General features: G+C 41.8%; 1 protein-coding gene across 2 annotated transcripts in view; it reads left to right on the plus strand.

Moving 5' to 3' along the window:
- The window catches only part of espl1 (extra spindle pole bodies like 1, separase), a 29,359-nt gene continuing 12,988 nt past the window's right edge, over nucleotides 1–16,371 (plus strand). The window contains exons 1-8 of one of the 2 annotated variants that reach the window (XM_021569300.2): nucleotides 1–99; nucleotides 400–488; nucleotides 775–1,077; nucleotides 1,212–1,955; nucleotides 2,059–2,160; nucleotides 2,353–2,464; nucleotides 2,669–2,796; nucleotides 3,468–3,667. In XM_021569300.2, coding sequence (XP_021424975.2) covers nucleotides 402–488; nucleotides 775–1,077; nucleotides 1,212–1,955; nucleotides 2,059–2,160; nucleotides 2,353–2,464; nucleotides 2,669–2,796; nucleotides 3,468–3,667 — 1,676 coding nt within the window. In that variant the 5' untranslated portion in view covers nucleotides 1–99; nucleotides 400–401. The other variant, XM_021569299.2, reaches the window with a different exon arrangement.

A 16,371-nucleotide genomic window follows, 5' to 3' on the forward strand; every position in this document is an offset into this window, starting at 1 on the left:
ACAATGGGAATGCAAAGCATAATGTGATTGGTCAATGACAAATCTGTAGACGTTATACTGAATTACATTTCTTGAACTACATTACCCAGCGAGAATTCAGTAAGTATGCGGATGTGCAATCTGATTGGCTAGATACTTATTTTAAAATACAGTGCGCGAGTTTTCGCCTTTGAGTGTTGTGGTTGTCATTCGACTTTTTTACCTTTTAAGATAAATGTTATATGTAATATTTTAGAAACTCGTTAGAACTGTAGTACAAGACGAGGATAAGAGGATAAGTTGTCGGTTTAACGTGGTAAGTAGCTAACGTTAGCTAGCTTGCTAACGTTACCGTTAACTGAGCTGCAAAACTAACCTACGTTATTCAATAGCGAAAATATGCATTCATTTGTTTTGCAGATATGAAAATGAAGTGCTTAAAGGTTGACGAATACATCAAACGGACAGCTTGTCCAAAAGAGACAAGAGTTCTACATGAAGAATTAGAGGTGAGTGTGTTTTAGCTAACGTTAGGACAATTGGCTAACGTTAACTGTTAATTTTAGCTAGTTTACTAACCACTGTAGCTAGTTAATCTTTGCAACTGACAGTGTGGCTACTAGCTAGCGCCTGCTTGGTCTCAGTGGACTCCGTCATGATTCGAAATCTCTCATCAGTTAAATTTAGTTTGGTAGATGTATAATATCCACCTAGCAATGTTCTGACTATGGATAATAAATGCCTCGCCTGTGGCCAAAAGTTTCATTTGCATAATTTGTCCTGTATTTCCTACAGACTTACATGAGAAATGGACCTGGGCCACAAGGTCGAACATTGTATGACCGAGTTGTCAGGGCCTGTAATCACCAACTTGGAGTTGGGCCCCCGGACAGTGACCATATTGCTGGACTCATAAAGCTGGTGGAGCTTGCACTCAGAGGGTATGACATCTCAGGGGAGCTCGGTGTGCAAAGCACCCCTTTGTATATGGAGAAAATCACCTTTCACGTACTCAAGAAACTGGCCTCCTTGGGAGTGTACCATCCATGTAGCTACTTGGGAAGCCTACTCTACCAGAGGTTGGCTCCAGCTCCACAGGTAAAGGATGGATGATAGAGTATTAGTACAGTACTTCCTATTATAGTAACTGTAGTCAGCTGTTTTTACATCTTTGATTGTGTCTTCTCAATCTCTTTTTGAATGTGTCTTCCCTCCTCTTGTGTGCCCCATAGACAGAAGATTACTGTGTGCTTGTACGCAGCTGCTTTGCTGTACTGTGGAATGGACTGTCTGCAGCACAAGACGGCGCCTGCCTTAACCCCAGGGACAAATTCTGCTGCCAGTTGCAAGCCCTGAGCTTCCTGCTGCTGCTGGACAGGGAGAGAACCTCACCCTCCTCCTGCTCCAAAACCCCCATATACGTGGAAGACGCCCTGACTGAGTTTGAGAAGGGCTCTGGGACCCTGACTAAGGAGGATGCCTCCTTGATCTTGGAGGAGACCCATCGTCATCTCCTGTCCCCCTGGGCTGGGGGACGGGGCAGGGATGGGCAGCCTTCGGGGCGGCCCTGCCTCTCTACACTCTGTGAGGTGGTGCTGATCACCTCAAAGCTTCTGTCTAAGGCAGGTTTCTGGAGCCTGGCTGCAGGGCTGGTGGGTGGAGCCCTGGGAAAGGTCAGGAACTCAACAGATGGCCTCAGCCCAGCTCTGGTGCTTGGCAGGCTGGCAGTAGACATCCACCGTTCCATGAGCTCCGGAAAGGAGAGTGGACAGGCTTTTACAGAGTGTGCTCGGACCCTCCGGTCTCTCCCGAACACCCTTGGGGACCGGGAGGCCCATGTGATCCTGGAGGGGTGCAGTCTGGTGGTATGGGCAGTGGAGGCAGGGCAGAGCAAGGGGCTAAGTGGAGCTGTGCTCCTGGCCTGGTTCTCATTTCTGGAAGAGCATCAGGAACTCATGCAGAAGAGATTACAGAAGGTTGGTGTCATTCACTTATCATTGACCAGAAAAAACATTAGGGAACATCTCTGCTGTCAATGATGTTTGACAAATGTTACATTGTGTGTGTCACCCTGGACAGGACTTGGGATCACAGTCTGAGGAGAGCCGACTTCAGCAGTCCCTATGCTTCAGCATGTACCAAGGCTTTGTGTTTTCTTATGAGAGCATGCTGGCCTCACAGGTAAGGAGGGTTTCACCCCAAACTAGTTTTATCCTTAAGTTACAGAGAAGTACTTTTTCAGTAGCTGCTAGTCATTGGGTGTACACATTTATCTCAGGTTTAGCCCTGGTATGTCAGTGTAGCTAGTAAAGATATTTAGATTTGACATGTGAATTATTTGACTGTTGACACAATATATTAAATGTATTGTAGCTGGAAAATACTGAGAACCTGGACAGAGTACTGCTGTACTGCCAGGCAACAGCTGGCCGGATGATGACTGAGCTACGCAAACTGCCCAGTGACAACATCCTCATCAAAGCAGGTATACTAACTGATGGCTCTTTCTCATTTTTACAGGCTTCTCACCAGAGTGCACTGCAGATGTTGTGATAACCGTTAAATGCTCACCATATCATTGTACGCTCTTGTGAATTTGTGCCTTTTACATTAAATCTACGTTATCGATTATTATAATAATATTCTCCCTCTTGCTTCCCTATCTGACTCTGTCACTTCATCTCCGCAGTGACCGCGGTCAGTAACCTGGTGTGTGGTCTTTATAACCGTCGGCTATACGACCAAGCCTTCACCCTGGTGGAGATCCTGTGCCAAGAGCTATGCAAGAACTGCCCCCCCTCTCTGTCTGTGGACAGGGTAAGATACCCACCCGCTATCTAATTGGTTCACTGTGTGTAAAGTGTTGGTCCCATGTTTCGTGAGCTGAAATAAAAGATCCCAGAAATGTTCCATGCAAACAAAAAGCTTATTTCTCTCAAATGATGTACACAAATTTGTTTACATCCCTGTTAGTGAGCATTTTTCATTTGCCAAGATAATCCATCCACCTGACAGGTGTGGCATATCAATAAGCTGATTAAACCGCATTATCAATATGCAGGTACACCTTGTGCTGGGGACAATAAAAGCCCACTCTGAAATGTGCAGTTGTCACACAACACAATGCCACAGGTGTCTCAAGTTTGATGGCGTGTGTGATTGGCATGCTGACTGCAGGAATGTCCACCAGAGCAGTTGCCTGGTGGTAAATGTAATGTAAATGTCTCTACCATAAGCCACCTACATCGTTTTAGAGGATTTTGATATATTTTATTTCAATTGACGACAGATTTTCCTTATATGAACTAACTCAGTAAAATAGTTGAAACTGTTGCGTTTAATTTTTGTTCAATATAGTTTTTGGTGGGTGGATGGCTTTCATATAAAGTGCTTGGAGAATTGCAAAAAGTGCTATAAAAAGCACAATTTATTACAAATGTAATTTGTTTCTATTATGTAATCTGAATAGTCATCTATTTCCCCTTTAGTTGAGCCGGGCCTTCATGCTGGCGGTGCAGAGCTCGAGGCGTAGTAGTCATCTGGAGCGGGCGCTGGACTGGGTCATCCTGTGGCTGCAGACCCTGGGGCCGGGGGAGCGGCTCACTCAGCACATGACTGAACCTGTGTCCCTGTGGGTCAGGACCAAGGCTGACGCCGCCCGGGCTGGTCAGGAGGACACACGCCTCAGGTAGGCTACACTCAGAGACGTGACCGAGCCATGAGCTCTCGTCTTCACGTCAGATTTTCCTCATCCTTCACTGGGCTGCTGCTAAATAGCATAACCGCTTTTGCATTCTCTATGCATATATGAGCTTAAGTTGAAGGCTTTTTCTGGCATTGCAACACAATTTAAAAACAAATATTATTTGTCTCATTTAAAAACATGAATTTTCCTCTTTAAGTATCTCTCTCTCAAACTACCGGTCAAAGGTTTCAGAACCTGCTCATTCAAGGGTTTTTCTTTATTTTTACTATTTTCTACATTGTAGAATAGTGACGATGTCAAAACTATGAAATAAGATATGGAATCATGTAGTAACCATAAGTATTGAACAAATCAAAATATATTTTAGATTCTTCAAAGTAGCCACCCTTTGCCTTGACAGCTTTGCACACTCTTAGCATTCTCTCAACCAGCTTCACCTGGAATGAAAAGTTTTTTATAATTTTTACAACTTCCGTACGGGCTCGGGAGAGACGAAGGTCGAACGTCATGCGTCCTCCGATACACAACCCAAACAACCCGCACTGCTTCTTAACACAGCGTGCATCCAACCCTGAAGCCAGCCGTACCAATGTGTCAGAGGAAACACCGTGCACCTGGCAACCTTGGTTAGCGTGCACTGTGCCCGGCCCGCCACAGGAGTCGCTGGTGCGCGATGAGACAAGGATATCCCTACCGGCCAAGCCCTCCTTAACCCAGACGACGCTAGGCCAATTGTGTGTCACCCCACAGACCTCCCGGTTGCGACAGAGCCTGGGCACGAACCCAGAGTCTCTGGTGGCCCTTAACCACTGCGCCACCCGGGAGGCCTTGCTTTTCCAACAGTCTTGAAGGAGTTCCCAGATGCTGAGCACTTGATGGCTGCTTTTCCTTCACTATGCAGTCCAACTTATCCCAAACCTTCTCAATTCGTTTGAGGTCAGGTGATTTTTGGAGGCCTGGTCATCTGATGCAACACTCCATCAGCCTCCTTCTTGGTAGCCCTTACACAGCCTGGAGGTGTGTTGGGTCATTGTCCTGTTGAAAAACAAATGATTGTCCCACTAAGCGCAAACCAGATGGGATGGCATAAAGCTGCATAATGCTGTGGTAGCCATGCTGATTATGTGTGCCTTGAATTCTAAGTAAATCAGACAGTGTAACCAGCAAAGCACCGTCACACCTCCATGTTTCACGGTGGGAACCACACATGCAGAGATCATCCTTTCACTTACTCTGCATCACAAGGACACGGTGGTTGGAACCAAAGATCTCAAATTTACCTGTATATTTGTGGAAAAATCACCCTGATTAACTCTTTAGTCTTATCACAGTTTACCTATTTGCTAATGGTTTTGCCTACACCTAGTGACCTGCTTTTTAAATTGTATGAACAAAAATATATATTTTATTTGGAACGGCAAGTCAGACAATTAAAAGGGCCTATTTATATAACGAGTATGAATTCGGAGGGCAGAAATTATTAAATATTAAAGCATTAGACCTCTCACTAAAGGTATCAGTCATACAAAAGTTAGTGGGGCAAAAAAGTATTTAGTCAGCCACCAATTGTGCAAGTTCTCCCACTTAAAAAGATGAGAGGCCTGTAATTTTCATCATAGATACACTTCAACTATGACAGACAAAATGAGAAAAAAAAATCCAGAAAATTACATTGTAGGATTTTTAATGAATTTATTTGCAAATTATGGTGGAAAATAAGTATTTCTCATCCTATGTTCAAGAATGGCCCTTTCCCTTTATTCAGATTACATCTGCTCACTTTTGGTTGTTTTGAAAAGGAAATCTCAAATATCGTTATTTTTTTAAACAAGCCTTAGAAAGTTGGTTGCAATTTCAGTTTGATCCACCTGAAAAGACAGAACAAATAATATAACAAAAAATCTTTTTTTTTCAAAAAAAAATAAAAAAGGATAATCTTAGTGAATTATTTCATAAATAGGACTGGTGGTGTTATGTCACTCATGCAGCTAACACAGACATATGGAAATGTCTGCTCTACCCCAAATTACAACCAATTAATTGCAGCATTATCACAAAAATGGCGAGGCAAGTAGAAAGGGAAAAAAGTGTCGGCCCTGTATTAAGGAACATAAATGGTTAAAGAAAAGTGTGATAAATGAAATTGGTGTTTTTATTTAAGGACCAAAAAACTGACAGCTGTGCCATATAAATTGCAAGATATTTGGGAAGAGATTTTCGATGTACCCATTCCATGGCACATGGTTTATGAATTGATACGTAAAACAACGCCATATTCAAAACTTAGAAATTTTCAATTTAGATACCTATACAAAATTCTTGCAACCAATAGAATGATATATATAGATGGACGGACGGACGGACGGACGGACGGACTTCGGCCCCCTTGAACTTTGCGACCTTTTGCCACATTTCAGGCTTCAAACATAAAGATATAAAACTGTATTTTTTTTTGTGAAGGATCAACAACAAGTGGGACACAATCATGAAGTGGAACGACATTTATTGGATATTTCAAACTTTTTAACAAATCAAAAACTGAAAAATTGGGCGTGCAAAATTATTCAGCCCCTTTACTTTCAGTGCAGCAAACTCTCCAGAAGTTCAGTGAGGATCTCTGAATGATCCAATGTTGAACTAAATGACTAATGATGATAAATACAATCCACCTGTGTGTAATCAAGTCTCCGTATAAATGCACCTGCACTGTGATAGTCTCAGAGGTCCGTTAAAAGCGCAGAAAGCATCATGAAGAACAAGGAACACACCAGGCAGGTCCTGGATACAAAAAGATTTCCCAAGCTTTAAACATCCCAAGGAGCACTGTGCAAGCGATAATATTGAAATGGAAGGAGTATCAGACCACTGCAAATCTACCAAGACCTGGCCGTCCCTCTAAACTTTCAGCTCATACAAGGAGAAGACTGATCAGAGATGCAGCCAAGAGGCCCATGATCACTCTGGATGAACTGCAGAGATCTACAGCTGAGGTGGGAGACTCTGTCCATAGGACAACAATCAGTTGTATATTGCACAAATCTGGCCTTTATGGAAGAGTGGCAAGAAGAAAGCCATTTCTTAAAGATATCCATAAAAAGTGTCGTTTAAAGTTTGCCACAAGCCACCTGGGGGAGACACCAAACATGTGGAAGAAGGTGCTCTGGTCAGATGAAACCAAAATTTGACTTTTTGGCAACAATGCAAAACGTTATGTTTGGCGTAAAAGCAACACAGCTGAACACACCATCCCCACTGTCAAACATGGTGGTGGCAGCATCATGGTTTGGGCCTGCTTTTCTTCAGCAGGGACAGGGAAGATGGTTAACATTGATGGGAAGATGGATGGAGCCAAATACAGGACCATTCTGGAAGAAAACCTGATGGAGTCTGCAAAAGACCTGAGACTGGGACGGAGATTTGTCTTCCAACAAGACAATGATCCAAAACATAAAGCAAAATCTACAATGGAATGGTTCAAAAATAAACATATCCAGGTGTTAGAATGGCCAAGTCAAAGTCCAGACCTGAATCCAATCGAGAATCTGTGGAAAGAACTGAAAACTGCTGTTCACAAATGCTCTCCATCCAACCTCACTGAGCTCGAGCTGTTTTGCAAGGAGGAATGGGAAAAAATGTCAGTCTCTCGATGTGCAAAACTGATAGACATACCCCAAGCGACTTACAGCTGTAATCGCAGCAAAAGGTGGCGCTACAAAGTATTAACTTAAGGGGGCTGAATAATTTTGCACGCCCAATTTTTCAGTTTTTGATTTGTTAAAAAAGTTTGAAATATCCAATAAATGTCGTTCCACTTCATGATTGTGTCCCACTTGTTGATTCTTCACAAAAAAATACAGTTTTATATCTTTATGTTTGAAGCCTGAAATGTGGCAAAAGGTTGCAAAGTTCAAGGGGGCCGAATACTTTCGCAAGGCACTTTATATAGGGATACAATCTTCCCAGCTCTGCAGATCATGCTGTGAGGCAGATAATTTATTTTGGTTTTGTCCATATGTAGCTCGTTTTTGGTCACAGGTCCAAGAATGGCTGAATAATTGCAATATTTGCCTAGTACTAATGCTGCAGATGGCAATACTGGGTGATTTGAAAAGCCATAGTCAATCAAAAAATAATATAATTATTTTAGCAAAAATGTTTCTAAATTAAAAATAATCTGTAGAAGCTATGATAATAGAAAGGTTTAGTACTTTTGAAGCATCACAGCACAGTTGAAAAATATATATGGCAAATAGAAATCCAAAATGGATGTTGTTGAGAGCTAGATGAGGTTGAATGGAGCTGAAGGGTGGGACTAATAACAAGATAACCAATGTAAAACATACAGGATCTGTCAAATGTATATAGGTTCAGAAAATTTGAAATAGCACAGTTACAAATAGAATTCAAACTGGATGGACATCAGAAATAGAGGAAGGACTAAAAACACAAAATGTAACTTTTAAAATGGCTTGTCTGTAAAATGTGTTATGTAGATGCCTAAGTGTTTATTAGTTTTATTCCAATTGGGGGAAGGGTAGTAGGGTTTGTGGGGAATAATAAAGGTATATTCTTAAAGTATGTATATCTACAGTGGGGCAAAAAAGTATTTAGTCAGCCACCAATTGCAAGTTCTCCCACTTAAAAAGATGAGAGGCCTGTAATTTTCATCACTTCAACTATGACAGACAAAATGAGAAAATCCAGAAAATCACATTGTAGGATTTTTAATGAATTTAATGAATCCTGTGTTGGATGGTATAGAATACAGTATATAGAGATGAGTAATATATAATATGTAAACATCTTTTTAGTCTTCCTGTGACATCGTGTGCTGTATGTGTCCTGCAGGGCAGGTATATTGCCCCCGATGATGCGCCGTGCTACCCTCTGGAGAGCCTTGCGTTTGAGGGCGGTGCAGTTGCCGTACCAGGCCCGACAGGATCCTCTCGATTGTGCATCTGTAAAAGTTTGTTTTCCTTTTTAATTTCTTCAGCCTCCTGAGGTTGAAGAGGCACTTTTGCGCCTTCTTCACTACGCTGTCTGTGTGGGTGGATCATTTCAGTTTGTCTGTAACGTGTACGCCGAGGAACTTTTCACCTTCTCCACTACTGTCCCGTCGATGTGGTGCTCCCTCTTCTGTTTCCTGAAGTCCACAATCATCTCCTTTGTTTTGTTGACGTTGAGTGAGAGGTTATTTTCCTGACACCACACTCTAAGGGCCCCCCCCCCCCCCTGTAGGCAGTCTCGTCGTTGTTATTAATCAAGCCTACCAATGTAGTGTTGTCTGCAAAATGATTGAGTTGGTGTGCATGGCCACGCTGTCATGGATGAACAGGGAGTACAGGAGAGGGCTCAGAACGCACCCTTGTGGGGCCCCAGTGTTAAGGATCAGCGGAGTGGAAAACTTTCCTACCTTCACCACCTGGGGGCGGCCTGTCAGGAAGTCCAGGATCCAGTTGCACAGGGCGGGGTCGAGACCCAGGGTCTCAAGCTTAATGATGAGTTTGGAGGGTACTATGGTGTTAAATGCTGAGCTGGAGTCAATTGAACAGCATTTTTACAGAGGTATTCCTCTTGTCCAGATGGGATAGAGCAGTGTGCAGTTTGATGGCGATTGCATCGTCAGTGGACCTATTGGGGCGGTAAGCAAAAGAAGAGAATTCTCTTGGAAGATCATTCGGTCTGCATTTGATTGTAAGGAATTCTAGGTCAAGTGAAGAAAATAACTTGAGTTCCTGTGTGTTGTTGTGATTACACCATGAGTTGTTAATCAGGCATATACACCCAGGCATACACCCCCGCCCTTCTTCTTACCAGAAAGATGTTTGATTCTGTCGGCGCAATGCATGAAGAAACTGGGTGGGTGTACCGACAACTAACAACATTCCGAGTGAGCCATGTTTCCGTGAAACAGAATATTACTATCTCTGTCTCTCTGGAAGGCAACTTGTGCCCTAATTTCGTCCACCTTGTTGTCTAGAGATTGGACATTGTCGAGTAATATGCTCAGAAGCGGTGGATGGTGTGCACGCCTTCTGAGTCTGACCAGTAGGCTGCTCCATCTGCCTCTCCTGTGGCGACCATGTTGTTTTGGGTCAGCCTCTGGGTTAAGATCCCATGTCCAGGGTGGAGGTCCAAACAAAGGATCCTCTTCGGGAAAGATGTATTCCTGGTCATAATGTTGGTAAGTTGACATCGCTTTTTTATCCAATAGTTCTTTCCGGCTGTATGTAATAACACTTGAGGTTTTTCTGGGCTAACCAATGTAAGAAATAATACATAACAATACATACCACGTTCATCTGTACAAACAATGGTACGCAAGTATAAACCCCATGGGACCACGCATCGTCATACCGCTCAGGAAGGAGACTCTTTCAGTCTCCTAGAGATGCATGTACTTTGGTGCGAAAAGTGCCAAACAATCCCAGAACAGCAGCAAAGGACCTTGTGAATATGCTGGAGGAAACGGGTACAAAAGTATCTATATCCACATTAAAAAGAGTCCAATATCATCACAACCTGAAGGCTACTCAGCAAGGAGGAATCCACTGCTCCAAAACCTCCATAAAAAAGCCAGACTATGTTTTGCAACTGCACATGGGGACAAAGATGGTACTTTTTAGAGAAATGTCATCTGGTCTGATGAAATAGAACTGTTTATCCATAATGCCCATCGTTATGTTTGGAGGAAAAGGGGGAGGCTTGCAAGCCGAAGAACACCATCCCAACCTTAAAGCACGGGTGTGGCAGCATCATGTTGTGGGGGTGCTTTGCTGCAGGGGGGTCTAGTGCACTTCACAAAATAGATGGCAGCATGAGGCAGGAAAATTATGTGGATCTATTGACGCAACATCTCAAGACATCAGTCAGGAAGTTAAAGCTTGGTTGCAAATGTGTCTTCCAAATGGGCAATGACTCAAAGCATGCTTCCAAAGTTGTGGCAAAATGGCTTAAGTATAACAAAGTCAAGGTATTGGAGTGCCATCACAAAGCCCTGACCTCAATCCTTTGGAAAATTTGTGGGCAGAACTGAAAAAGCGTGTGTGAGTAAGGAGGCCTACAAACCTGACTCAGTTACACCAGCTACCAAATACTAATTGAGTGTATGTAAACTTCTAACCCACTGGGAATGTGAGCAAATAAATAAAAGCTCAAATAAATCATTCTCTACTATTATTCTGACATTTCACATTCTTAAAATAAAGTAGTCATCCTAAGTGACCTAAGACAGGGATTTGTACTATGATTAAATGTCAGGAATTGTGGAACTGAGTTTACGTACACCGTAGCCAAATACATTTAAACTTCTGACTTCATCTCTCTTGCTCTCTTGCTCGCTCTCTCTCATATTACTCAGCAAAAAAAGAAACATACCTTTTTCAGGACCCTGTCTTTCAAAGATAGTTCATTAATATCAAAATGACTTCACAGATCTTCATTGTCAAGGGTTTAAACAATGTTTCCCATGCATGTTCTTTAATTGTTTATGGTTCATTTAACAAGCATCTGTAGAGCGGTCATTAAGACACTAACAGCTTACATACGATAGGCAATTAAAGTCACAGTTATGGAAACTTAGGACACTAAAGAGGCCTTTCTACTGACTCTGAAAAACACAAAGAAAGATACCTAGGGTCCCTGCTCATCTGTGTGAACTTGCCTTAGGCATGCTGCAGTGAGGCATGAGGACAGCAGTTAATAAAATTGCACTGTCTGTACTGTGAGACATTGTCTGTACTGCTTATGTCCTGTCTTATGTACAGATGCACAGGATCGGTACAATCTGAACATCACACCTGCGTGACAGGTACGGGATGGCAACAACAACTGCCCGAGTTACACCAGGAACGCACAATCCCTCAATCAGTGCTCAGACTGTCCACAATTGCCTGAGAGATGCTGTACTGAGGGCTTGTAGGCCTGTTGTAAGACAGGTCCTCACCAGACATCACCGGTAACAATGTCGCCTATGGGCACAAACCCACCGTCGCTGGACCAGACATGACTGGCAAAAAGTGCTCTTCACTGATGAGTCGCAGTTTTGTCTCACCAGGGGTGATGGTCGGATTCGTGTTTATCGTTGAAGAAATGAGCGTTACACTGAGTCCTGTGCTCTGGAGCGGGGTGAAGGGTCTGTCATGGTCTGGGGCGGTGTGTCACAGCATCATTGGACTGAGCTTGTTGTCATTGCAGGCAATCTCAACGCTGTGCGTTATGGGGAAGACGTCCTCTTCCCTCATGTGCTACCCTTACTGCAGGCTCATCCTGACATGACCCACCAGTATGGCAATTTGTGGTTGACCGATTTATGATATTTCAACTCCGATACCGATTAATCGATTGGCCGATTTTATGTATGTATATATGTGTAATAATGACAATTACGATAATACTGAATGAACAGGTTTATTTTAACTTAATGTAATGCATCAATAAAATCAATTTAGTCTCAAATAAATAATAAAACATGTTCAATTTGGTTTACATAATGCAAAAACAAAGTGTTGAAGAAGGAAGTAAAAGTGCAATATGTACCATGTGGGGGGAAAAAACTAACCTTAAGTTCCTTTTGCTCAGAACATATGAAAGCTGGGGGTTCCTTTTTAGAGGTTGACCGATTAATCGGAATGGGCGCTTTAATTAGGGACGATTTCAAGTTTTCATAACAATCTGTAATTTTGGATGCCGATTTTGCCATTTTGGTCTTTTTTAGGCAAGTCAGTTAAGAACACATTCTTATTTTCAATGGCGGCCTAGGAAACGGTGGGTTAACTGCCTTGTTCAGGGTCAGAATGACAGATTTTTACCTAACCATAAACACCCATGCCTTTCTTAAAATCAATACACAGAAGCATATATTTTTAAACCTGCATATTTAGCTAAAATAAATCCAGGTTAGCAGGCAATATTAACCATGTGTAATTGTCACTTCTCTTGCGTTCATTGCACGCAGAGTCAGGGTATATGCAACAGTTTGGGCCACCTGGCTCATTGCGAACTAATTTACCAGAATTTTACGTGACTATGACATAACATTGAAGGTTGTGCATTGTAACAGCAATATTTAGACTGATGTTAGATAAAATACGGAACGGTTCCGTATTTCACTGAAAGAATAAACATCTTGTTTTTGAGATGATAGTTTCTGGATTTGACCATATTAATGACCAAAGGCTTGCATTTCTGTGTTATAATTACGTCTATGATTTGATAGAGCAGTCTGACTGGGCGGTGGTAGGCACCAGTAGGCTCATAAGCATTCATTCAAACAACACTTTTGTGTGTTTTGCCAGCAGCTCTGCTGTTTTATGACTTCAAGCCTATCAACTCCTGAGATAAGGCTGGTGTAACGATGTGATGTGATGTGAAATGGCTAGCTAGTTAGCGTGGTGCGCGCTAATAGCGTTTCAAACGTCGCTCGCTCTGAGACTTGGAGTGGTTGTTCCCCTTGCTCTGCATGGGTAACGCTGCTTCAAGGGTGGCTGTTGTCGATGTGTTCCTGGTTCGAGCCCAGGTAGGGGCGAGGAGTGGGACGGAAGCTATACTGTTACACTGGCAATACTAAAGTGCCTATAAGAACATCCAATTTGAAATACAAATGGTATAGAGAGAAATAGTCCTATAATAACTACAACCTAAAACTTCTTACCTGGGAATATTGAAGACTCATGTTAAAAGGAACCACCGGCTTTCATATGTTCTGAGTAAGGAACTTAAACGTTAGCGTTCTTACATGGCACATATTGCACTTTTACTTTCTTCGCCAACACTTTGTTTTTGCATTTAAACCAAATTGAACATGTTTCATGATTTATTTGAGGCTAAATTGATTTTATTGATGTATTATATTAAGTTAAAATAAGTGTTCATTCAGTATTGTCATTACTACAAATGTAAATTTTTGGCAGATGTTTTTAAAAAAAAAATTTTTTTTATATATATATTTTTTTAATCGGTATCGGCTTTATTTGACCTCCAATAATTGGTATCGCCGTTGAAAAATCATAATCGACCTCTATTTCCTTTTAACATGAGTCTTCAATATTTCCAGGTAAGAAGTTGTAGGGATTATAGAACTATTTCTCTCTCTACTATTTGTATTTCATATACCTTTGACTATTGGATGTTCTTATAGGCACTATAGTATTGCCAGCCTAATCTCGGGAGTTGATAGGCTTGAAGTCATAAACAATGCTTCAAGCAAAGCGACGAGCTCCTGGCAAATGCAGGAAAGTGCTGTTTGAAGGAATGCTTACGAGCCTGCTGCTGCCTTCCACCGCTCGGTCAGACTGCTCTATCAAATCTTAGACTTAATTATAATATAATAAACACACAGAAATACGAGCCTTAGGTCATTTTAATATGGTCAAATCCGGAAACTATCATTTTGAAAACAAAACGTTCATCCTTTGTGAAATACGGAACTGTTCCGTATTTTATCGAACGGGTCCATAAGGCTAAATATTGCTGTTACATTGCACAGCCTTCAATGTTATGTCATAATTATGTAAAATTCTGGCAAATTAATTACGGCCTTTGTTAGGAAGAAATGGTCTTCACACAGTTCGCAACGAGCCAGGTGGCCTAAACTGCTGCATATACCCTGACTCTGCTTACACAGAACGCAGGAGAAGTGACACAATTTCCCTAGTTAAAAGTAATTCATGTTAGCAGGCAATATTAATTAAATATGCAGGTTTAAAAATATACTTGTGTATTGATTTTAAGAAAGGCATTGATGTTTATGGTTTTTCGCAAATGCGCTTGATAAATCATCACCTGTTTGGCGAAGTAGGCTGTGATTCAATGATAAATTAACAAGCACCACATCGATTATATGCAACACAGGACAAGCTACATAACTACACATGGTCGACGATATTACTAGTTTAACTGTAATGTTAGCTAGCAACTTGCTCCTTGCTGCACTTGCGTAACAGGTAGTCGGTGTCCAAAAATGCTGATTACCGACTGTTATGAAAACTTGAAATCGGCCCTAAATAATCGGCCATTCCGATTTAATCGGTCGACCTCTAATGACAATGCCACCAGCCATACTGCTCATATGTGTGATTTCCTGCAAGACAGGAATGTCCGTGTTCTGCCATGGCCCGCAAAGAGCCCGGATCTCAATCCCATTGAGCATGTCTGGGACCTGTTAGATCGGAGGGTAAGGGTTAGGGTAAGGGTTACCCCCCCCAGAAATGTCTGGGATCTTGCAGGTACCTTTGTGGAAGAGTGGGGTAACCTCTCACAGCAAATCTGGTGCAGTCCATGAGGAGGAGATGCACTGCAGTACTTAATGCAGCTGGTGGCCACACCAGATACTGACTGTTACTTTTGACTTTGTTCAGGGACACATTATTCAATTTCTGTTAGTCACATGTCTGTGGAACTTGTTCAGTTTGTCTGTTGTTGAATCTTATGTTCATACAAATATTTACACATGTTAAGTTTGCTGAAAATAAATGCAGTTGACAGTGAGGATGTTTCTTTTTTGGTGTGTGCATAACCGTTCAAATGTTCGGGGTCACTTAGAAATGTCTTTGTTTTTAGAAAGAAAAGCAAAAATTGTCCATTTAAAATAACGTAACATTTTATCAGAAATACGTTGTAAATGACTTGTTGCTGGGAATGGCTTTTTACATTTTTTTTTTTTAAATGGGAAATCTAGAGGCCCTTTATCAGCAACCATCACTCCTGTGTTCCAATGGCATGTTGTTACCTAATCCAAGTTTTATCATTTTAAAAGGCTAATTGACCATTAGTAAACACTTTTGCAATTGTTAGCACAGCTGATTTAAAGACTCAATTAAACTGGCCTTTAGACTAGTTGCATCAGCATTTGTGAATTTGATTATGCTGGCCTTCTAGGCAGAGTTGCAAAGAAAAAGACATCTCATACTGACCAATAAAAAGATAAGCTTAAGATGGACAAAAGACCACAGACACTGGACAGAGGAACTCTGCCTAGAAGGCCAGCATCCCGGAGTTGCCACTTCACTGTTGACGTTGAGACTGGTGTTTTGCGGGTACTATTTAATGAAGCTGCCAGTTGAGAACTTGTGAGGTCTGTTTCTCAAACTAGACACTGATGTACTTGTCCTCTTGCTCAGTTGAGCACCGGGGCCTCCCACTCCTCTTTCTATTCTGGTTAGAGCTAGTTTGCACTGTTCTGTGAAGGGAGTAGTACAGAGCGTTGTTCGAGATCTTCAGTTTCTTGGCAATTTCTCACATGGAATAGCCCTAATTTCTCAGAACATGAATAGACTGATGAGTTTTGGAAGAAAGTACTTTGTTTCTGCCGATATTGAGCCTGTAATCAAATCCACAAATGCTGACGCTCCAGATATTCAACTAGTCTAAAGAAGGCCAGTTTTATTCCTTCATTCATCAGAACAGTTTTTCAGCTGTGCTAACATAATTGCAAAAGGGTTTTCGAATGATAAACTTGGATTAGCTAACAACGTGCCATTGGATCACAGGAGTGATGGTTGCTGATAATGGGCCTCTGTACGCCAATGTAGATATTCCATAAAAAAATCTGTAGTTTCCAGCTACAATAGTAATTTACAACATTAACAATGTCTATACTGTATTTCTGATCAGTTTTGTTATTTTAATGGACAAATTGTTTTATTTAGCTTTTCTTTAAAAAACAAACATTTCTAAGTGACCCCAAA

Source organism: Oncorhynchus mykiss, chromosome 17, assembly GCF_013265735.2.
Source record: "Oncorhynchus mykiss isolate Arlee chromosome 17, USDA_OmykA_1.1, whole genome shotgun sequence".
Lineage (NCBI taxonomy): Eukaryota > Metazoa > Chordata > Actinopteri > Salmoniformes > Salmonidae > Oncorhynchus > Oncorhynchus mykiss.